Genomic DNA, 23,770 nt, shown 5'->3' with positions numbered 1-23,770 from the left:
AGGATGTCTCAGAAGTGGGTCAGAATGACAACAGAAGCAAGAAGGAAAATAATGACACTAATATCATAAGATTTGGGGCAAAGTTTCTAGCTGCATATCTTTTAGTGGGAAATATTTACTACTTAAGACATGTAGGGTAATAACAACTTTTTGGAAATGATTGTAGGGGTTAAGAATTCCCTTCCCAAGACTAGGTATTATAGAGTATAATTTCAAAATTTCCATTGAGTTTATATTATTTATTAACTCTATTTATAGACTGCTTTAGGTACTTACAGAGAAAACTATGTCATTCCTCCACTGCTAATATTAACATGCCTTTTTGTACTTTACTTGAGATGAAATTCTACAGCAGGTGTTTTCCAAGGTTCCATATGAGACACCATTTGATAAAACAAGAACAGCAAGCAAATCAATTACAAAGAGAGAAACAAGAGAAGGCAAGTATATATCTCTAAAATTATAAATGCACATATTTCTGTGGGCCTATCTATTGAATTATATACACAACATTCTAATTTTAGTTATTTGTTAAAATGTGTGGCATAGACAAATTGAGATATGAAGGAAAGAATTGACTGAAGACCTCTCTATCACCTTCAAGTCTATGTTCTAAAATGTGTCTATGCTTCTGTTTTGGGAGGAGGGGATCCTTGAAATTCATGTGTCAAGCAGCTTCTTCCTTTCTGAAGACTGTTCAGAGGAATTACAAGTGGTGGTTGCTGTTCCTGACCACAGGAGGCGCGAGTAATGTAATGACTTTGTACTGAACACACTTTATAGTTCCACGTGCATGACCTGGTTTGACACTTTGCTTAGCCCTTGGCAAGAGCTGGTGCAGTAATTAGTATACAATTCAATGGGTAAGACCCAGGCTAAAGAAGTATTTGCCCTAGGCACACCGGTAGAAATAACAATAATGAAAGATATACTCTTCTGCAAAGCAGCTTTATATTATTATTTTTTAAGTAGCAGTTTGAGAATTAAGACAATTATTTGATCATAGATCACAAGGATAGAATTTTATATCAGACTTGCCTACTGGCAACATTTGTGTACCAGCAGTACACAAAGATGCCCTGGGCAGCAGAGAAATAAGCACTGTGTTGGAATTTTGCATACCGATGTGAATTCCAATTCCCAAGATTTGTTTCCCATACCATCTGCCTGGACTCCAGCCTCTGCAGTCAGCAGCTAGCTAATGCCTCTCTGTATTGATATATAAATTTTCAAACATACATTATCAGTGTAGTTGAGTTCTATATTAGCATTTCAACACTTCAAATATGAACCCAAAGTGTTCATAATGTGTGCTGATACAAATTTTCTCTTTAATACCCCCCCGCCACAGATTTCATCAAAGAAGACAGTGTTGCTGGTTATTCTACTAAACCAGGATTTCTCCTTGGCAGCGTGGATAGAATGTCCACTCATGGTAAATGCAAATGGACATCATTGGAGTTGAAGTTAATAAGTGATACCTCTTCTTCCTTTGGCTGAGTTTAGAACCAAGTGTAAGATTGAGCTAAGGATCCTGCTGATGGAGCTCAGACTATCTTCTCAAGAAAATTTGCCTGGATAACATGGGTGCTTCACTTTGAATTAGGATGAGTGTCTAATCACTGGTGAGGTTTAGGATGCCCATGATTTCCCCATAGCTCCACCATGAGAGAGTTTGCTTCTATAACATTCACAGCATAGAGAAGATCAGAATGTTTGCTCTCTGCAGGCAGACAGATGCCAGGGAGAGAGAAAGAGAGAGAGAGAGAGAGAGAGAGAGAGAGAGAGAGAGAGAGAGAGAGAGAGAGAAAGAGAGAAAAGCTGACCATAGGAACCTGAATCCTACTCCCAAACTTAACAATGAAGTCCCTTTCTCCCCCTAGAGGTGGGGACTGGTGAGGGACTGAGCACCTTCCTGAAGTGATCCCCGAGAGGAGTTCTCTCCATCCCCTCCATAGGGAGTGTGGGAAAATGCTCCCCTTCAGCTGATGAGCAAAGGCTTATCTCACAGATTTGGTTATGGTGAAAGCAGATAGACTCCCAAGACAGGATGAAGAACTATCATCTCATGAAGCATTTATTCTGTAGGCAAATTTAAAGATTTAAGAGGAAAGACAGGCTAACTATGTCACTGTCCAAGCTGGCAAATATGTGGTTTTTCCTGGGCACAAGAATATGAAATAGGTGCCCTGACCATGCATCAACCATGGAGAGGAGGATGAGACATGGAAAGAGATTATAAACCCTTATTTCTGGAACCCACTAGTAGTCTCTAAAAGTGGAGTCCGGGGTTCTACTCATTTTTGCATATCTTCTCAATGACTTGCCTACAGACAGCATTTGTAACCATTGACCTAGATGAGTTTTGGAGATTAACTTACCACAGAATTCTCTTTATTTTTTTAAAAAGTTTGTTTGTTTATTAATTTATTAATTAATTTATTTGAGAGAGTGGGGGTGGGAGGGGCAGAGAGAGAGGGAAAGAGAGAATCCCAAGCTGGCTCCACTGGATGAGGGGCTCGAACTCATGAAGTGTGAAACATGACCTGATCTGAAATCAAGAGTCAAATAAGCCACTGACTGAGCCACCCAGGTGCCCCCACAGACTTCTCTTTAAAATGAATACTTATAATATTCCTGAATCTCTCTTATACATTTCCTTCTGTTAATTTTGTGATAATCACAAATTAAACATCTCTTCGGTACATAGCATCTCTTTGGTACCTAGGTCTACACTGGGAAAGGTGTGAGGATGACTTTATACTGAGAACCACACATGGGTTACAATGATTTCATCAACACAGTCCACTCATGCCATTTTTAGTGAAAAATTATTTACATTATTTATTTTTCACTAAAAATGGCTACTTAATGACTTGCTCCAGTGATCTGAAACACCCTCTTTATCTTATACTAAATTTTCATATGTACTAAGTCTATTCCTGGACTTATTATCCTAACCACTGGCCTAATGGTTTCTGTACAAAACAGTATAACTCTGTTTTCATTACAGAGTCTGGAATGTTTTAATGCCTTATGGGACTAGTCCCTATTTTGTAGTTTTTGTTTTTTCAGTGTTTTTCTGGTGACTTTTGCATGTTTGTTTTTGCACATGAACTTTATTATCAACTTGTGTAACTTCATTAGAAGCCTGTTGATATTTTTATTGGCATTGCATTAAATTTATAATATAATATTCACATTGGAAAAACTGATAAGTCATTTTGTGCTGGAAATGGGGATGTCTTTCCATTTCTTCAAGTTAACTTTTGGCTCTTTCAGTGTGTGATTTTTCTCCCTTATAGGAGCTTGACTCAGTGCTTGGTCACCTTCTAAGCATAAAATGGATTTATTTTCCTGTATCTTCCCAGACCCCCAAGGTGCACAGTAGCCAGTCTAAACTAAGTTTGGAGGCCATTCCTTTTTTTTTTTAAGCTTATTTATTTATTTTGAGAGAGAGAGCGAGCACAAGCAGGGATGGGGTGCAGAGAGAGAGAATCTCAAGCAGGCTCTGCACTGTTAGCACTGAGCCCCACCTGGGGCTTAAATCCACAAACGATGAGATCATGACCTGGACAGAAACCAAGAGTTGGATGCCCCATTGACTGAGCAACCCACATGCTCCTCCATCTTTTTCTTTTTTTTATGTATATATACACAAAGGATCACATTACAAATTGGTCATTACACTCATCTAGATAATCCATGATGTTGGGTTTCTAGGAGCCTCAAATTAGAAGAAATATGTAGATTAGAAAACTTCCCTTGTGACTATAATGTCAGATTGAATCATTTGAATTTACTGTCTTTTGTAGGTCAAAAATGGTCAAATATTGGGGTACCTGGGTGGCTCAATTGAGCGTCTGATTCTTGGTTTTGACTCAGGTCATGATCTCACAGTTTGTGAGTTTGAGTTTGAACCCCACCTTGGACTCTGCACTGACAGCATGGTGCTTGCTTGGGATTCTCTCCCTCCCTTTCTCTCGGTCTCTGTCTCTCGAAATAAAATCAACTTTAAAAATATTTTTAAAAATGGCCAAATATCTCTAACTTCATATGGTTCAACATCAACCAATTTCATATGGTTTAATCATTCAGGGGTCTCTGCTTAATGGTGTGGGAGGGTCATATACCCAAGTCCAGGCTTCCTGCAGTATAGATGCCTTTGTAAGGGTGTCACTTCTCTCCACCACAAAACTGGAGGCAGCTGATTAAAATCCTTAAGTTTATGTGGACATAAGCAGATGTTTCCTTTGTTCAGCTTTCTTCCCTGGAATTCATTTCTTACTATGGCTTTAAAATAGGTCTTCAAATTCTTTGATAGCCTCCCCTTTGAAAGGTAGAGCTTAATCGCCCACCCCTTGTGTGTGGGTGGGCTGGACTTAATGATTTGCTTCTAATGAATAAAACATGACAGAAATGATAGTGTGCTACTTCATAGATTAAGTCATAAAATACACTGTGGTTTCTGCCCGGCTATCTCTTGAATTGCTCACTCTGGGGAAAGTCAGTTGCCATGTTGTGAGGACATTCCAGCAGTGTCCAGTCACTTAAGGAGAGGCCCTGGTGGTGAGGAACTGAGCCCTCCTGTCTACAACCAGTGAGGAGGTGAGGCCTCTGCCAACAGCTGTGAGTGAGCCATCTTGGAAGCAGACCCTCTGGTCCAGTCGGTCTTCAAATGACTGCAATCTTGGCCCACAGATCAGGCTTAGCTGGGTGGTTCTGGCTTAGAGTCCCTCATGAGGTTGTAGTTAAGAGTCTTCAAGATTTCTTCTCTCACTCAAGACCTAGTTATTCATCTCCTACCCAGTGAGAGGTGCTGTGCCAGCAATGGAGAGCTGAAAAAGGCATTTGTATCCTCCAAGCGTTCACTGGTAATAGGAAAGTCGGTGTCATCAGTAATTATTAGCTATAAATATGCTAAAATGGAAAGTACTTAAAAAGTGCTTCAGGTTGTACTTGAATGGAACTTTAGGAGGACAATAGAGAGGCAGATCTGCTAACTAAGGTTTTTGAGCAGAGAGAGTGAATTAAGAAGAGACCCAAGAAGGAGTACCTGGGCAGCTGAGTCAGTTAAGCATCGACTTCAGCTCAGGTCATGATCTCACAGTTTGTGGATTCGAGCCTCACGTAAGGCTCTGTGCTCAGAGCCTGGACCCTACTTCCCATTCCGTGTCTCCCTCTCGCTCTCTGCCCCTTACCCGCTTGTGCTCTGTCTCTCTGTCTCTCAAAAATAAATAAAAATGTTTAAAAAAAAAAAAGAGAGACCCAAGAAGCCCCTGCAGACATAGTGAAGATCCCACCACACATGAAGAGGAGGCTGATCAGGCCCCTCTTCAGAGGCAAGGAGCTGCTCTAAAGTTATTCCACTAGACTAGGAAATCTAGACCACACAAATCTTCCTTAGAAAAAGGGACAATTCTCAAAAATTAATGGTAAAAAAAAAAAAAGTTGGGTAGGAAGAAAGGTGAGGAAATGATTTTTTTTTTTTTTTTGAGAAGTGAAGTTTTTTAAAAAGTGTGCGTAGGTATGCAGCGAGTTCAAGTTACCATTGATGTTAGCTCTGCTGAAAGGAACCTAGTTTTTGGTTAATAGTGCGACACTAACGTGCTATTAATAGAACCAAAGTCTCATTTCAATGCCAGTCCCCAGAGAGAGAGAGAGAGAAATTATGATGTAAAACTTCAACTCTTCCCTGAACACAAAGCCAAACTTTCTTGGTTCTGGGCTCATTGAACACAACTTTACCAGGCCCAAGATGTGACTGATTGGCACTGGGATTGAGTGTGCATTGTGGATATGAGGATTTGCCTGAGTGCTTTCTCCCATAATGGGCTGCTGCTTCTCTCGTAGTTCATGGGTTTCTACAGTTGAAATGAATTTTGAAAACTGACTGTATTTGGCAAAATGTGGAAATTGTGCTTATTTTGTCCTGCAGAAAAAAAATCAAACAAATGATCTAAATCACAACCCATACTGATGATATATGTAAACAGTGGTTCCTAATCCTGGTTTTTGTTTTTGTGGAACAGAGACAAGGAAAGTAAAAATTTGTGTTTAAGTGATGAGTCTATCTTTTTTACACCTTCATGAAAGAACAAACGGTGAATTCAATCCCTTAGTGGACCAACTCTATATTGTCCAGAGTTTTCTGTGTATCTGTCGTTGTTAATCTCTTGATTCTGATTTCACAGCCTCGCATTTCCAAAGTCAAGTAATTATGACTCATCTTAAGTTGGGAACTCTTTCTTTTTTCTAAGCCAGATTGAATAAGGAACAAATGTCTCTCTTTCTCCAGAAATAGTTAAGACCTCAACAGGCTGTTATCACGCACCATGCCAGTGTTAACCACATTGCCTTATTCCTACCTCTTTGAGAACTAGGCTAAGGCAGATTCACCAATCTCATGTCAAAGCTGCCTCTCAACTCAAAGGCTTCTGGGCCTGGGGGGTCCCAGCCTTGAAGACTTCTGGGGACACAGGGTTCCTTACTTCTCACTCTTCCTCATTCCCTTTTCAATAGCCCTATTTTCTAACTCCTAAACTGTTAGTCTCTCTGGAGCTCCTACCCATTGGTTCTGGCTTGCTCCTAGAACTTCTCAGAACATCTCCTAGCCCCTTTCCAGGGCCATTCTTGTGCTGGGCAAAGACAGCTCTCTCAATTTCCTGGTCCTCTCCACGTTAAACTCACTCAGGCCTTTTGACAAGGTCTCATATGCAAATGAGTCAAAGATAGCCAGTGGCAGAGTTAGCATGCCAATATTTCTGATTTTCAACCCTGCCTGTTTCTCCTAAACTGTTCTGTAGCCTCTCTCCCAATAAATGTAGTCCATTCTTCTGTCTTGCCCTTGCAATTTAAGAAACATTTTTATAATATTTTGTGGTTTATAAACTGTTTCCATGAACATTATGCTATCTGTGAGGTAGGTCTTATTTCTATCTTATGCTAGTGGGAGACTGGAGTCAGAAGGGCTCAGCAACTAACTGAAGGATTATCTCGAGGTCCTCTAAGGTGGTCCCTGACCAGCAGCATCAGTGTCACTTTATGTGTGGGGGGGGAGCAGTGTCTATGAGAAATGTACATTCTCAGGCCTCCTCAGACCTACTGATTCAGAAACTCAAGGGTGAGACCCAGTGATTGGCCTTTTAAGGCCTTTTGGTGATTTGGATGCACACTCCTGTGTGAGAGCCATGGTCTCAGTCTGTGGGTGGGTCACCCAAGAATTTGTTAGATTAAAAAAGTAATAACAAAACACTTATGTACATTGGGGCTTTTCTCCAAAATTCTTCATGACTCCTCACTTTGATTCTAGAGAAAGTTATTTTATTTATTTATTTCTATTTATTTTTGAGAGAGAGGAGATAAGCCTGGGAGAGGGGCAGAGGGAGAGAGAGAATGCCGACCAGGCTCCACACCCAGTGTGGAGACTGATGTGGAACTTGATCTCACAACCTTGGGATCATGACCTGAGTCAAAATCAAGAGTCAGACACTCAACTGACTGGGCCCCTAAAGGAAGTTATTTTTATCATAAAAATAGAACTAATCAGGGGAGCCTGGCAGGCTCAACTTAGTAGAGCATGAACCTCTTGATATCAGGGTTGTGAGTTTGAGCCCCATGTTGAGTGTAAAGATTAAAAATAAGATCTTAAAAGGGTGCCTGGGTGACTCAGTCAGTTGAGCATCCAACTCTTGATTTTGGCTCAGGTCATGATCCCAGGGTCGTGGTATTGAGCCCCGTGATGAGCTCTGTGCTGACCGTGAAGCCCCTTAAGATTCTCTCTCTCTGCCCCTCTTCACTGCTCACATTCTCTCTATATAAAATAAGATAAAATAAAATAAAATAAAATAAAAGTAAAACTTGGCACCTGGGTGTCTCAGTTGGTTAAGTGTCTGATTCTTGATCTCAACTCAGGTCTTGATCTCAGAGTCATGAGTTCAAGCCTCATGCTGGGTTCCATTCCATGCTGGGTGTGAAGACTACTTAAAAAAAAATAAAGAAATAAAATCTTTTTTTAAACTTAAAAAAAACTTATAATGTTTATTTAGTTTTGAGAGACAGAGAGAGACAGAGCATGAGCAGGGGAGGGGCAAAGGGAGAGACACACAGAATCTGAAGGAGATTCCAGGCTCTGAGCTGTCAGCACAGAGCCGGATGCAGGGCTTGAACCTACAAACTGCCAGATCATGACCTGAGCCAAAGTCACTGCCTAACCGACTGAGCCACCCAGGTGCCCCCAAAATAAAATCTTAAAATAAATAGAACTAATCACAGACCAATGATTGTTATTAGATTAACACATTTTGGCTTTTTGTCCTTCTGTAGGTCACATTTCAGAGAAGAGAAATAAAAAATCTTCTCTGTTCAACAGTGATATAAATGAGCAACCTGCTAATGAAGATAAAGAAACACTTCAAGAAGCAGTTAAGACAGGTAATAATCTATATAGTGTAAGATAAGTAGGATTACTTAAATACAGATAACTTCAGAATGCATCTGTTTGCCTTTCATGGTATTTTAACAGAGTAAATGTCAGCATACCTTTAATTTACCTACAAAAGCATACAATCTGCCATTAAAATTAAGAATTAAGCTACTCTGGGAATTTTACCACCCATGCAAAAAGATGCTACTTTTATGTTGCTTCTACACAGCCAGGATCATTTGTAACATGGGCATCATCTTCTGAGCCTCTGCCATTACTGTACATGGAGGCTTTCTAACAAGCCGGAGGGATGAAATCCAAATATTAACCATGTCCCTGATCTTCAGCCTTGGATGGCCCGAGCTTGGGCACAATCAGTACAGGTAGAAACTTGCCAATCGCAGGTACCAAGCCCAGTACACTCCAGAAAGTTGTTGTCGTAGACTCTGGGTCTAAAGTTCTCTCTTGTCTTAGCGAGAGAGCAGGACGCAGGATTAAAAAATAGGAGAGAGAGATGGCTAATGTCCAGGAAAAGTCAAGAGCCCCGAATAAGGGTCCTTGCCCCCTATTTATTAAGATCAGAAGGCTTACAAATGTGATGGGCATGCACAAAGAGAGGAAGAATCTGTGAACATTAACTTATGGGCATGAGGGACACGGTTTTTTTTTTGAAGATATACAGTGTTAGGGGTTTGGGTCAATATAAAACAAAATCCAGGCGCCAAGCAGATGGGCAAATGGTTGTTAGTTGATGGCAAAGAAGAGGCACAGTGTCTGTTTATCTTAGTTAGCCTAGGGGAGAAGACAGGGGAAATAACCTCAGGGTTAACAAGACACCTTTTCTTCTGTTAACCACTTAGCCTGTAGCACAGTGGTCTATAGTCCAATATACTTGTTTTGCCAAACTTGGTCTTATTCTCCTGTGAAAGCAGCCTCTCTTGTATAGTACTAAATTGGGGGGCACGTTTGTCCCGCGTGCCTAATATTGCTTACCTCATATACCTTTGTATTGGGAGCCTTTGTGCCATTCCTATCTTGGGCCTTTGCCCATCCCTCTCTATCTTTGAAGTTCAGCACTCCCTATTCTTGGGGTGCCTTTGCACCATCCTATTCTTTGGGTGCCAATCATGTTTACCCAAACTTGGATGAGAGCATCGTATGGCTTTTTATTTCTCTATGCCTTGTTAGCCCACTGGTATAACCCCTGGGGATTCCTAAGCCTATCCCCCACAGTTTCACATTTTCGTTTTTCTTGGTTCTTTTAGTCTTGTGTTTGAGGACCAGGACCATTATGACAAGTTCCTGGTCCTTCTTTTGTTTTTGCATGCCCTGAAGAATGATTCTGCAAAGACACAGAAAGGACACAGTAAAAGCATTACACTTCCCAGAGTTATCCAGATGGGTGTTAGCCATAAGTGAAAAAGGGTTCAGGTTATGCCGTATTTTCCAGGAATCAGTCCATTCATTTTTAAGCTGATCCTCTGCATATTGTAGCTGTTGGTGCAAAGTCACAGTTAGATCTTTATGTTGTCAGAGGGGTGGGAAGAAAAGACACTGTGAAGGTATGTCTGGACAGCATCCCAAGGTTGGCAGTGATTGTAAGGAATGCCAGTCATGCAGATGTGCTGGTAGTTAGGGTCACAGGGCAGTTTGGAGTGCAGGAACAAGGCCTCCTGTCTTTTTTCAATAAATTCTACTGTGGTCTCAAGGGCCTCTAGGCGGGCCAAGACTTGCTTATCAATGGAAGTCTGGCTCATAAATTCATTGGTAGTGTTGACCATAAATTTATTAAGGACGTGGGCCGTCTGGATAGTATGATGCAGGCTAACTCCAGCTGCGTGGCAGAGGCAATAATGCCTACTGCTGTTAGGATGCCCATGATTAACAGGCCAACAAATCTCTTTGACCTCGCAGCAGACTGCCAGTGTCGAATAAGCTTGGAAAGCATGCCTTGTCCTGATGGATGCATATAGGGCTCAGGGCTATTAACAGGAACCCAGACTGAGATGCACGGTCTAAGTACTAATAAGGAGGAGATATTTAATTGGGTGATGTTATCATTACTTATGCAGGACATAAACCAACCTTGGGAGGTAGAGATATTATAATCATTTCCTAGTTGTTGGACCTGTAAAGTGGAGGTAGCAAAGAGAACATACAGAGAAGGGACGCAAATAGTGGTCCATGCAAACTGGTTGTTGTACAGGGAGGCCCAAATTACATTGACATGTTGTTTTATGTGCTAATAGTATGAGTGAAGAAGGGAAGACCTAGCTTCCAAAGATTAACAAGCCAAGGTCCTTTTAATTTCTCTTTATGTGCAGAGATTATAGGGCCAGACAAGCCTCCATTTTTTTCAAAAAATATCTTTCCTACTATGCTGGCCAAAGGATATGGTTTTATTAGAATATTTTGTTTTAAGATGTCCTCTAGGACCCCTATCAATAATAGTCCAATTATCCCAGTGAAGATTATGCTTGGTCTCTCCATAACAGTCTGTCCAGGGAATACTGTTGCATGGATGGTCTGAATATTTGAGACTAGAGCAAGCTATAACATTATGAGTATGGGGTATGTTTGTTTTTTGAGGTACATTAAAACTTGCGACTGTGAAAAAGGTGAGATTGTCCGGCCTTGTAGAGGTTTTGGGCTGTACGTGTACAAGCCAGTTGATTTTTGGTTTAAGGCAAGTAGACAAGTTGTTGAGTTTAGTAACACACAAAGGAGGTGCTGAGATAAGCCACCATTGAGGATGTGGCATATGAAGCCAATGTTCTTGTTCTGTTCGGAAGGGCGGGGTTAAGAATGGCTCCTCCCGGGAACTCAGTGTCATTATTGCTAATAGGAGTATCTCAGTCTAGGAGTGTCAGGCTGTCAAATATAGGTGGGTCAAGGAGATGAGCCCAATATGAATATTGAGCTTGGCCTGGACAAATGAGGGCAAGGAGGATAATCAGGTTACCAGTACCAAATTTCTGTCGGTGATGGAGATCATGGCGATCAGATGTGAATTAGGGGTATATGCAATATCACTGTTTTGCAAGAGTATGCCGGCCTGGTGAGACAGGCGTTTAAGGCTTCCCCATGTTATATTGGGAGCAAGGACTTTTGTCTGTGGAGTGGTTTCAGGATGAGGAGTCCACGAAGAGGCTTCTTTGGCTTCTTCCATCTTGAAGAAGTGGGGTAGTGACTGCTCACTCAGAGTCATTCTCTGGAAATCCTGGTTCACTGGAAGAAATCCTAGGGGTTTCCACCATGCCATGGTGTGGCTTCACCAACCAAGAAGGGATTCACAGAGGTTCGTGTAAGAGTTACTTCAGGAAGGCGACCAAGCGGCCATTTTATTGCGGGTCAGAGAATAGTTCCAGGCACCGCCAGGGACCAATGACCCCCACTCCCCGAACTGGAATGTCTCACCATGGAATTCCAGCATCTCCCTCATGCCACCGAACTAAACAGCCAATCCTATCCTGCCAGAGTCCAAAGATGCCCTTACTTGGCTATCTGCCCACTTGAGGTCAAACTGGGAGCTCTTGCATCCATAAAACACCTTGCCCTCCCGTTCCTGGCGCGATTTCCTTGACTCCCCACTCCGGAGTCATGGAACCTTGCCTGGGAATTGCAGACTCCAATAAAGTCTCTCTTGGCTCCATAACTTGGTCTCTCCCTTTCCTCTCGCCTCTGCCTCAATCTATTAAATCTTACAGTCCGGAATGTGAAAGAACACAAGCATATCCTCGACCCCAGGTGAGAAGTTTAGTGGGCCCAGACCCTGTTGGCCCCCCTTCAGGAGTTTTGTATAGCACCATAGGGTAAGAGGGCTTACCTGGTTATGAAGAATGCCATTCAGCTGCAGTCAGTCCCTGAGAATCAAGATTTAAAAAGTTAAGAGTGATCATAGCATGATCGAGGAGAAGTTGGGTTTGGAACATAGACAGACATGGGTATGTCCCCCCCCCTTTTTTTTTAAACATTTTTTTGAGTGTGCCATGTGCTCTTGTTATAGTAGCCTGGCCTTGTGGGTTATAAGGAATCCCTGTAATATATCAGATATTCCATAAGGCACAGAAGTCACAAAATGAAGAGGAGATGTAGGCTGAGCCATTATCCGTCTTAATTATGTGGGGGAAACCCCAGGCATCATGCAGCCCCAACATGCGGAAGATGCTGAATGACCGTTTTGGTGTTCTCTTTTGCATGAGCTGAGGCAAGTATACCTGTCTAGGTATCTATAGAAGCATGGATATACTTATGTTTACCAAATGCGGGGTAAACTATAACATCCGTTTGCCAAATCTCATTAGGCTTGAGGCCCCGGGGTTTGTTTCTGCTGGGAAGGAAACGGGATAGTAACTGGCAATCTGAGCAGGAGGGAAGGATTTGTTTGGCCTCATTCACAGTTAGGTTAAATTGTTTTCTTAGAGCTCGCCAGTTTTGATGGTAAAGATTATGGGAGGTTTTGGCTTCAGAGAGAAGATAACATTCTTGAGAAACAATGTCATCAACTAAGGCATTGCCTTCAACAATGGTCCCAGGGAGAGACATATGGGAGTGAATGTGAATGAGAAAGAGGTTAGAGAGATTAGAGCTAATTGAATACTTTGGAGGAGAATAGTAAAAGCAGGGTCTGGAGGGAGGCTGAAGAATATGAAAAGGGAAATTTTCCATTAAAGGCACCACATATTGAGAGTCAGAAACAATGTTTAAAGGCTGGGGGAAAAATTTCTCTCGCTAATTATATGGCTCATCATTTTAAGTGCTGGGTGGAGCCAGGTTCAGTGTAAGAAATATGTTTCCAGTTTTTCCCAACTCTCCAAAGGCAAGAAGCCTTCTGTGTTCCCCACCACCACCCCCAGGCATCAGTAAACACCAGGAGGGCATTCTTAATAGGTGGTTTTAGCACTGATTCCTTCAGGAACAATGTTAATCTCCTGGTGAATCTTAAACCAGGAGTCAGAGGGGAGCCCATAAACAATATTGCTCATGTAGTCTGTGAGAGCCAACTGAAGCTCTAGTGAATCCTTGATAAAAAGTGCTGCAAGTTGGCAAGTGGATGTTTGCAGGGTCCTGACCTAACAATTCCCATCATCTCCGATGTCCCTTTTGGATTAATTGTGCTAAGGGTGAGAGTACGTTTAAGACTAATGGGGGTGAGGGGTGCCTGGGTGGTTCAGTGGGTTAAGTGTCTGACTTAACTCAGGTCATAATCTCACAGTTTGTGAGTTTGAGCCCTGCGTGGGGTTCTGTGCTGATAGCTCGGAGCCTGCATTGGACTCTGTGTCTCCTTCTCTCTCTGCTCCTACCCCACTTGTGCTCTGTCTCTCTTTCAAAAATAAATAAATGTAAAAAAAAATGTGAAGAGCCAGTCTATTTTTAAAAGTTTTAAAGTGGTAGCTTGTCCAATAAGCGCAGTAGAAAAATCCTTATTATTGAGAACGTATAGCTGCAGAGGAAGGTCAGGATCTTGTTATCATAGCTACAAGAGGTGAGAATGGACTGAATATCATCCAGGTCCTTTCTTGCTGCGGGGGGGCGGGGGGGGGGGGGAAGATGGCGTGGTGACGTCAAGTTAGGATCGCTGGAAAGCAGTGCTAGGAGGTTGGTAAGATGGGCATTAGTAATGCCCAGGAGAGCACGAGCCCAGTTAATGGTGTCCAACAATTTTTGTACATTATTAAGAGTATGAACATTATTAGGACTAGTCCGAAGGAGGGGGCGAATTTGAGTATTAAACATTTGTAGCCCCAATTAAGAAAAAGGAGTCGACCTTTGTATTTTTTCCGGGGGCTATTATGAAGCCCTGTTGATTTAGTAGGTCGGGGAGAATAGCAAAGAGCTCATCTAGAGGTTGTTGATGGTGAGCACAAAAACAGATATCATCCATATATGATAAACAATCAATGAGGGAAACTGCATTCTAATTGGCTCTAATGCTTTATTAACATAAAATTGGCACATAGTTGGGCTATTAAGCATCCCTTGGGGGAGGACTTTCCATTGGTAACAGGGGTGTTGGCCCACAGTGATTGAGAATAGGACAGGTAAAGGCAAATTTTTCTTTATCTCATTCAGCTAAGGGGATTGTGAAAAGGCAATCTTTCAAATCAATAAGAATCGGCCAGTTTTGAGGCAGCATTGAGGGAGAGGGGGTTCCTAGCTGCAAGGGGCCAAAAGGCTCAATTACTGCATTAATAGCTCTGAGCTCATGAAGAAGTCACCACTTGGCAGTTTTTTTAGGAACACAAACCCCTTTGTTAGTTTTCCATTTCAATGGGAGGGGCTCAATTTGAGCAGTAGCTAGGAAAAACTTGTTTTAAGCTGAATATTCCATTGACTCAGTAAGTCTCTTCCCCACAAATTGATAGGGGTATTCATCATATAGGGCTGTGTGTAGGCTATTTGGTCATCAGACCCTAAACATTTGTATAAGGTGAGGCTTTACCGGGAAGGTTGGGTGGCTGTAGGGGCAGTGGCCCAGTGAGAAGGCCATTGGGAGGAGGATATAATGGTTACATCAGCCCCTGTATCAGTCAACCCTGAGGAAAATGTATCTCTGACCTTTATTTGTAAGAGAGGTTCGTCTTGAGAAATGTTGGCGAGCCAGTATTGCTCCCAAGGCGAGTTTGCGCTCCCAAACCTGTCTTCTTTTCAAGGTTTGTCCACACCTCCAGGGACCCAGTAAGGAAGGATAAGGAGTTGAGCCAATGTCCTTTGTTAATTGTGATTAACTTAGAGGCTTGTGCCATAATTTAATTTCCCTGGTAAAATCACTGTCAAACACCCATGGAAGACCTAGGAGTCCAGCTTTAGTAATGCTAGCTCTTCCAAGAAGGAGACCAACATAGCCTTTGGGAAGCGGGCCAAATGTGCCTGTAGAGATGAGGTATACATGCCCAAACCGATTAAGCATGATGGTCTCTTGGGATTCTAAATCTAACCTTGTGAGTGCTTTGGTGGCGGCATGTAGGGATTCCATGGATCTTGAATAGCCCAGGCCTTGGGTAGCAGGGGCTGACTTTCTTTGTGGGCAGAAAGAAGCCATCCTCTCCTTTGTTGTCCTGGGTGTGGAGCAGGGCACCCGTTTGGGAGTTTCCTGAATTGAGGGGGTGGCCATCTTTATCAAATTTGACCCTACAGGCATTTGCCCAGTGATTCCATTTTTTGCATCGAGGGCACAATCCCGGCAAGTGGTAGGCATGGGGAGCTTTTATAAAGGGACAATCCTTTTTTAAGTGTCCCGCTTTTCCACAGCCAAAACTGGTTGTGTTAGATTGCTTCAGAGCCAAGGCACTAAGTAGCTTTGTTTTGTGAGATTTTGTTCCTATGTTTTGACAGGTTTCACTGATAGTGGCTGGTGGTACTACTTGCTTTGGGTTTGATATGCTTAAGAACACTTTTACAATTCTCATTAGCATTTTTAACAGCCAGGGAAAGAAGTATTGTTTCCGCTGTCTCCAGGTTATTAAGCTGTGTTTGAATAGCCTCTTGGAGGGGATTGATAAAATCCATATAGTTTTCAGTGGCCCCTTGTCAGATGATGATTTTTCTGAAATGAGGGTTTTATAAAAGACATGTCGCCCGATATCAGTGGGTTGCTCCCTGACCAGAATCGGGAGTTGGGCTTGCTCTCTTGGCTGGATATATTGCCCCGTGCCAGACAATTATTCAAAAGTTACCAGAATATCAGCTTAGAGGTTCTACATAGCACAAATGTTGCAAGTATCATGAACCGCCTGAGCAGACAGCATAATGGGCCTGATTCAGGATGATTTTCATGAGAGAGCTCTAGTCCTTGGTACACATGGAATAAGAGCCACAAATAGTTTCGAACACACTGATCGATCGTACAAGGGCTATGAAGACCATATAGTTGAACTGCTTTCTGCAATTTCTTTACTATCTGTAAGGGCAGGCCTTCTAGGACATACTGTCCATTTTGACTGACAATAGGAAACAGCTGGAATTCACTGGCCTTATGGGCTTCTTTAAGGCCTTTTTTTGCTTTGGGGTAAGACCTGATCAGAGCCGGTTGATGAGGTTTTTAGAGGCTCCCTTTGGGGGGAGGGGGAGTATCTTTTGGCTGCAAAGGCTCCGGAGGCACAGCCTGATTAGAGGGGGAACGAGGTTTTTCCTCCTCTTTGGTAACTCTAAGTCTTCACATACATTGTCTGAGCTCAGGGGAGAAGGGCAGTGCTGACGATGGACCAGGTGAGGATTACCTTAGGGGGCATATTAGCCCCCTCCAAATGCCTGGCCTTTAATGTTTTCCCTACTCGTTCCCACACATCGAGATCATTAAGTTCTTTGTTTTGGGAACCAGGGGCAATTTTGTTGGATAGTCAACAATAATTTAAGGAAAGCCTTATACTTTAGAGTCACCCCTGCTTTCTCTCCTAGTGACTGAATAATTTGAATATAGCGCTTTTGTTCAGGGGCTAGGGAGAGAGCTAGGGAATTTCCCATGGAATATCTCTCAAAAAGTTTGGAGGCAGTGATTCCTAATATAGTTTCGCTTTATCCCTTACCTCATCAGGCAGAGACTGTACCTGGTGCGTTTTTTTTTTCTTGGCGCTCCTTAAGGTTCCGCGGCGTCCTGTGGTCTTGTGTCGCTCCTCTTGGCCATGTCAGCTCCTTGTCCACGTTGGGCCATATTCCCCCTTTCCTTCTATCACATCGGGGTCACCATCAGTCGTAGACTCTGGGTCTAAAGTTCTCTCTTGTCTTAGCTAGAGAGCAGGACGTAGGATTAAAAAATAGGAGAGAGAGATGGCTAATGTCCAGGAAAAGAGAAGAGCCCTGAATAAGTGTCCTTGCCCCCTATTTATTAAGATTACAAACGTGATGGGCATGCACAAAGAGACGAAGAATCTGTGAACATTAACTTATGGGTGTGAGGGAAACGGTTTTTCTTGAAGATATACAATGTTGGGGGTTTGGGTCAATATAAAACAAAATCCAGGCCCCTCAGGGCAGATGGGCAAATGGTTGTTAGTTGATGGCAAATAAGAGGCACAGTGTCTGTTTATCTTAGCTAGCTTAAGGGGAGAAGGCAGACAGGGGAAATAACCTCAGGGTTAACAAGACACCTTTTCTTCTGTTAACTATCTCCTCTCTGGGTTGCTTAGCCTGTAGCACAGTGGTCTATAGTCCAATATACTTGTTTTGCCAAACCTGGTCCTATTCTCCTGTGAAAGCAGCCTCTCTTGTATAGTACTAAATTGGGGGGCACAGTTGCCCTGCATGCCTAATATTGCTTACTTCATATACCTTTGTATTGGGAGACTTTGCACCCGTTCTTTTCTTAGGCCTTTGCCCATCCCTCTCTGTCTTTGGGGTTCAGCACCCCCTTGGGGTGCCTTTGGGTGCCAATCATGTTTACCCAAACTCAGATGAGAGCATCCTACGGCTTTTTATTTCTTTATGCCTTGTTAGCCCATTGGTAGAAGCCTGGGGGATTCCTAAGTTGTCACTTTCTAACTCAAAAAAATTAAATGCTGCCGTATTCCAGCAGAGCCCTTAGAGTTGCTTGATGCTGCTGCCTCTTGCTGTAGCATATATGGAAGTGGGAAGTTGGACATTTCCAATTTCTTTCCCATAACCCAGGATGGCCCTTGACCAGCTTTTCCCTGCCTGCATTACTGGGCCCCCTTGAGCATTTCTCCACACCAAAACCAATCTGGTCCTGTCATGGAGCCTCTGTGCCCCATTTCCCTGATTCCATTTTTGGTCACAGTACAAATGGAGTGAAAGAAGCTTTAGGGGTCCCTGATGTCACGTGCGGTCTCCAGCTATGATTGCCTTGTGCTTCCAGGCCCACACTCGGTGGCATTCTGAATCTATTCTCAAGATTTCTGCATGTCCCTAGAGGCCATAAGAGTTCAAGTTCATCTCTGGGATCATGTTTATTTTGTGCTGAAATTCCCCCAAACCTACGCACACGAGGTGGATTATATATACGGGAGAACTTCCTCAAGGTGGGAGGGTAGTGTGATGGGGGCAACTTCAAACTGAATTTTTGACCCCATTATTCTTTGCAGCCATCACAGTAGAACCTCCCACCACTTCCATCTAACCTCTCCTCTATTCTTCTCACCTCTTGAAATCTGTGCTTCGTCGTCCCTTCTGATTGGTTGCTTTGCTGCTTGCCAGCTCATACCCTCATCCTCTCTCCTCCATCACCAAACAGCATCTCATGTCACCAGCAAGCATCTTATAAGTGTATTTTCCTAAACAAAGCCAGTTTCTTCCCCAAGAGGACTTCTGGAGCCAGCAGCCTTAAGTTGCTAAGGTTTTCATTTTGGCTAATAGCAGACCTAACAGGTTGTCCCTGCAGTTCTGTATTGGTTGTACCTTTCTGTTTACTCTGCCATGTGTCTTTTCATTTAGATACTCAAAATAAGGACGTACCATGTGCGCAGCTTCTGGGCTTCCTCCAGAGGAACATCACCACTACTGCTGCCTCGGTGGCGGGGATCCTCCTGGTGACGCTGTTCTTGCTGCTGGTGCTGACTGCATGCATCAGGAGGAAAAGGCCATTGTGAGTGACTCTTCACTCCTGCCTTCCTTCGAGGAACTCATGGGTATTTGTCCCGAGGTTGCCCCAGAGCTTCCTGCTGATCCTGGAGTTAGGAGGAAGGCAGGGACTCCTAAGCCTGGCTGTGTATTCATAGAACACAGATGACTCAGACTATCAGTTTTTAACACTGCCTTGGTGGTTGTGATGCACCGCCAGGTATTGGAATTCCTGGTTTGGACCATGCTTGTCTCTAAAGACTCCTGTAGTTTAGACCACACTACTGAGGAGTACAGTCTCTGGCGGAAAGACTGGAAAATAGGTACATAAGGGGGGGAAGGATGAGGCCATGGAGGAGATGAGCACCGGGCTGATACTTGGCTTGTTACACTGGTTGTTAGAATACTGAAAGATCCTTCTATTGATTGCTAAACAGCACCTTTCCGAAACCCACAGACTTCCCAGTCTTCCCCATGATCTTGCAAATGAAGGGTTAATGCCTGGCCCAGCAATGGCCCTCCAGGGCTCCACTCTGATGGCGACCACTTTGACTAGTCAGTGGCTGTCTGTGCCACTTGTTAAATAGGTGTATTATCCCTTGGATGAGAGGGTTCCAGCACAATGGCTATAACCATGAGTAGGCATGAGAAAGTAAGTGGCTTACAAGATTATGCATTTTCAGTAATTGCATCTCGAAATTTTGAGCCTCCATCTGCATCCCTCTAGACACACTTCTGAATCTCAGGGAAAAGGAACTTCCCAAGGCCCCTCAGGTCCTGCCTAACACTGTGTTGTGTGCACAGCTTGACCACAGAGAAAGGGGCTGTGGCATGCCACGGGGGGTGAAGTTTCCATCCCTCTGCCTACCCCTTCCCCCCAACTTTGAGGCTGTGGGTACTTAAATTTACCCACAAGAGTGACATTGCTTTCCCTCAAGGGGTTCTTTTAAGTTTATTTATTTATTCTGAGAGAGCTAGAGAGAGTGAGAGAACGAGACAGAGAAAGAGAGAGAGAGAGAGAGAGAGAGAGAGAGAGAGAACACGAGTTATATAGGGGCAGAGAGAGGGAGAGAGAATTCCAAGCAGGCTCTGTGCTATCAGCCCAAAACCTGATGCAGTGCTTAAACTCCTGAACCATGAGATCATGACCTGAGCTGAAATCAAGAGTCAGAGGCTTAACCAACTGAACCTCTCAGGTGCTCCTTAAAGGCAAAATTCCTGGGACTGGTAAACCATTTAAGCCAGCCACTATTACCTCTCATCCACCTTTCTCCTCTGAGACAGAAATGGGTCCTCTGAAATGAAAGGGGAGCCTGGAATACGGCAGAAGTTAGAGACGGAAGATTATTTATTTATTTTTAATATTGATTCTTTTATTTTTTTGTCTTTATTTTGAAAGACAGAGTGAGCAGGGGAGGGGCAGAGAGAGAGGGAGACACAGACTCTGAAGCAGGCTCCAGGTTCTGAGCTGTCAGCACAGAGCCTGACACGGGGCTCGAACCCACGGACTGTGAGATCATGACCTAAGCTGAGGTCGGATGCCTAACTCACTGAGCCACCCAGGTGCCCCAGAGATGAAAGATTTAAAGAGCTTCTGGCAATAAGCTTGACCTAGCTCACAATTCTGACTGGGGCTTATCCATTGGATTTGTCATTTTCCTTCTGTGCCTCTTGGAGGTATCAGAAGAAGTAGTCAAGACTGGCTCCATCTCACAGAGGTGAATTAAAGCTGTCGAGAGCCTGTGTTAGTTATCAGAAAGTGAAAGTAAAGGAGTTTCCCAGAGGCTCTCTGGTGTCCAGAGACAAAATGAATTTCACACATGAGAAACTTTCCTTTTTTTTTTTTTAAGTTTACTTTGAGAGAGAGAGAAAGAGAGAGAGAGAGAGAGAGAGAGAGAGAGAGAGAGAGAGAGAGAGACACCACAAGTAGGGGAGGGGCAGACAGAGAGGGAGGGAGAGAGTCCCAAGCAGGCTCTGCACTGTCAGCCAGAGCCCGATGTGGGGCTTGATCTTATGAACCCTGAGATCATGACCTGAGCTAAAATCAGTAGTCGGATGCTTGATCAATTGAGCCACCCAGGCACCCCAAGCCTTTCTGATGGGAAGTAGAATCCTCACCCCTCAGAAACCTCAGCCTCTATCACCACCCAATGTGTAGACAGTAGGAATTCCTATTCACGTAACTGTGCAATAAAGTTTTGTGTATTTTATTTTAGATATCCTCCAGCAACCATCACATACAATATTTTTATGCTGAATGGGAAGACTTGGTGGCAAAAGTATCAAGAAAAGAACCCCAGAAAACAAGAGGGAAAAGAGAAACAGCTGAAGTCCAAGTCCTGTATCTAAGCCAGGTGGTGGGGCCGGCCAAACCAGGACGTAACGCTGTGATGCCAGGCAGTTTTCAATCCAAACACCATGGAGAGGCATTTGGATTTCTGGCTGTGAGGTGTGCTCTGCAAAATGTTTACCTTCTCATCTCAATATTGAATGGATCAAGAAGCAAATGTTCACCACAGGATGCTTGTCACGTGGTATGGCACTGATGGCTAGTACAAGAGACTTAGTACATTTGCCCCAAGACAACCCCTTTCAAACTATGGATGGATTTATTTATTAAAGCATTGATTCTCTGATTTAGCCATTCACTGAACAGATATTAATTGAACCTAATACGTAGACAGTATCAAAATACACGAGGCAAGCAGGCAAAGAGGACAGGGCAGGCAGCTGGCTAAAGCTCTTTGGTGGTGGATCGACGTCTCTATGCTCCCATTGCTAAAGGGTCTGAGGGGAGGGCAGGGGTCTGGTGTGGCAGGAGCAAGGCTGCCGGTGTAGCTCAGGCAACCTATGTCTGGGAGCGGGGATGCCCTCTCCTGGGACAGGATGCAGAGGTCGGCCCTAGGGCTGGCTGGAAGCTGGAGGCTGCAGCCAAGCCTCAGCCCTCCAGGTCCCAGCCCAAGCAGTTGCTCACCCTCTGCAGTCCCCATGGGGACTGTGGCGGGGGCAGTGGTTGCAGCAGCAGAGCCAGGGCGAGGACACGAGCGAGGCTGGCAGTGGTCCAGGAGCGCTGTGGCCTCAGCAGAATGTTCCTGGCCAGGAGGGGCCCAGCTGCAAAAAGCCGGGGTGTGTGTGTGTGTGTGTGTGTGTGTGTGTTAGGTGGGGAGTGAAGGCAGTTCTAGGGCAGCAGGTGTCCTCAGGAGTGTTGGGGGCACATACCAGGTGGGCCCTGTGGACCTAGGGCAACCGGAGCAGTAGAGAACCCCTGGCATGGCAGATGTGGACTAAAGGCCGCAGACACGCCTCTGAACCGAAAAGACCTCGGCTGCCAGGATGCTGCCGGCTGGGCACTGGTGGCTTTTGCTCAGACACTTAGAGTTTCCAGGTGCAGGCCGGGACTTGTCTTTCCTTGGGCTGGAGGAGACCCAGGTCACCCCCTCGCCGCTGGCCTCTGCGCTCCTTTCCTGGGTCGCAACAAGTCTCCTGGGTCACCTTCAGCCTGGGACCCTTCCTCTGCATAATAAACTGCACTTATGGAGAATTTATGGTGAGCATAAACTCCTTTAGGCATGATTTTCCTCAGCTTATTTCAGGAAAAGGAAGGCTCAGACAGTAAGGAGGTCACATAGCTAAGCTATGTGGGGCATAGGGGGCAGCCTGGGTTCTGATCCAGACCCAGAGTCAGTACCGTAACAATGGAGTAGCATACCCTCTGTCACCTCCCGAGCCTCCAGAAAGACCCTTCTGATCTGCTGGGGAGGAATGAGTGGGAAAGACTCTAGTCTCCTTTTGAGGGGAGATAGAGTGGGTGAAGAATTCCACCGAGGTAGAGGTGGTTTTGGAAGACCAGGGATCATGGGTGTCTCATACCCAGGGCTCCCTCTCTGGTTTTCCCAGCCATCTGGTTTTCCTTGTTTGCTCTCCTAAACAGGGGAAGCCCCCAAAACCTTTAACCATGGGGAATTGGAGGACAGGTCAAGGCCAGGCTGGGTCTGAGTGGGACATTCCTCTGCCCTCCTTTCTCCCCAGTGAAAAATCAGCCCACTTTCTTCTTGTCTGAATTGTACTGGGACTGGCCCAAGCCTTGGCCTGGAGGGTGGACCAGCCCCCAGGAGTCACTGTGACTCTTTAGGTCCATGTTAATATCCCTGACACACCTTACTGGCTTTAGTTCTGGGCAAACTCTGTGGACCCTCTACCTTACAACCCCAGGGTGCCTGTGTAGCCCAATCGGTTAAGCATCCAACTCTTGATTTTAGCTCAGGTTATTTTCTCACAGTTCGTGGGTTCAAGACCCACGTCAGGCTCTGTGCTGACAGCATGGAGCCTGCTTGGGATTCTCTGTCTTTCTCTGTCTCTGCTCCTCCCCTGCTCTTGCTCTCTCTCTCTCTAAAAAGAAAGAAAGAAAGAGAAAGAGAGAAAGAAAGAAAAAAGGAAAGAAACGTAAAGAAAAAAGAAAAGAAAACTTAAACAACAACAATGCCCTAAACAAAAAACATGTTATTCTTTCTTTGAACCAAATCCTTCCAAGCTCTGAGAACTTGGACTTGGATCATTGACTATAGGAAGGGACCCTTCTAAACACAGACTGTGAGAGATGCCTGCTCACGTCAGGTTTGTGGGCTTTCCTGGGGACAGCTGATCGGGCTGTCTGAGGGCACATTGTAGCTCAGATGCCCAAAGGTGGCTGGAGGTCCCATGTGGGCAAGGAGTCCTGGGGCTCTGAGAGCTTGGGCCTGTCTTGTGCTGGCAAGGCAACACCCTCCCAAGCCCCCAACAGTGTCACCACTGAGCAGGCAGAGAGATAAAGGCTTCACAACTCCAGACATTTCT

At 44.3% G+C, this 23,770-nt stretch overlaps 1 protein-coding gene across 1 annotated transcript in view; it reads left to right on the top strand.

Annotated features, from left to right (window-relative positions):
- Nucleotides 1-21,573, top strand: part of C4H2orf92 (chromosome 4 C2orf92 homolog) — a 29,713-nt gene extending 8,140 nt beyond the window's left edge. Inside the window, exons 3-7 of the mRNA XM_029938503.1 lie at nt 339-440; nt 1,352-1,435; nt 8,326-8,433; nt 18,812-18,962; nt 21,154-21,573. Of these exons, the coding sequence (XP_029794363.1) occupies nt 339-440; nt 1,352-1,435; nt 8,326-8,433; nt 18,812-18,962; nt 21,154-21,286 (578 nt within the window). The 3' untranslated portion in view covers nt 21,287-21,573. The remainder of the gene's footprint in view (nt 1-338; nt 441-1,351; nt 1,436-8,325; nt 8,434-18,811; nt 18,963-21,153) is intronic.
- The last annotated feature ends 2,197 nt before the right edge of the window (nt 21,574-23,770 follow it).

The sequence above is a fragment of the Suricata suricatta genome, chromosome 4, assembly GCF_006229205.1.
Source record: "Suricata suricatta isolate VVHF042 chromosome 4, meerkat_22Aug2017_6uvM2_HiC, whole genome shotgun sequence".
Classification (NCBI taxonomy): Eukaryota; Metazoa; Chordata; class Mammalia; order Carnivora; family Herpestidae; genus Suricata; species Suricata suricatta.
This window is presented reverse-complemented; position numbering and strand designations above follow the sequence as displayed.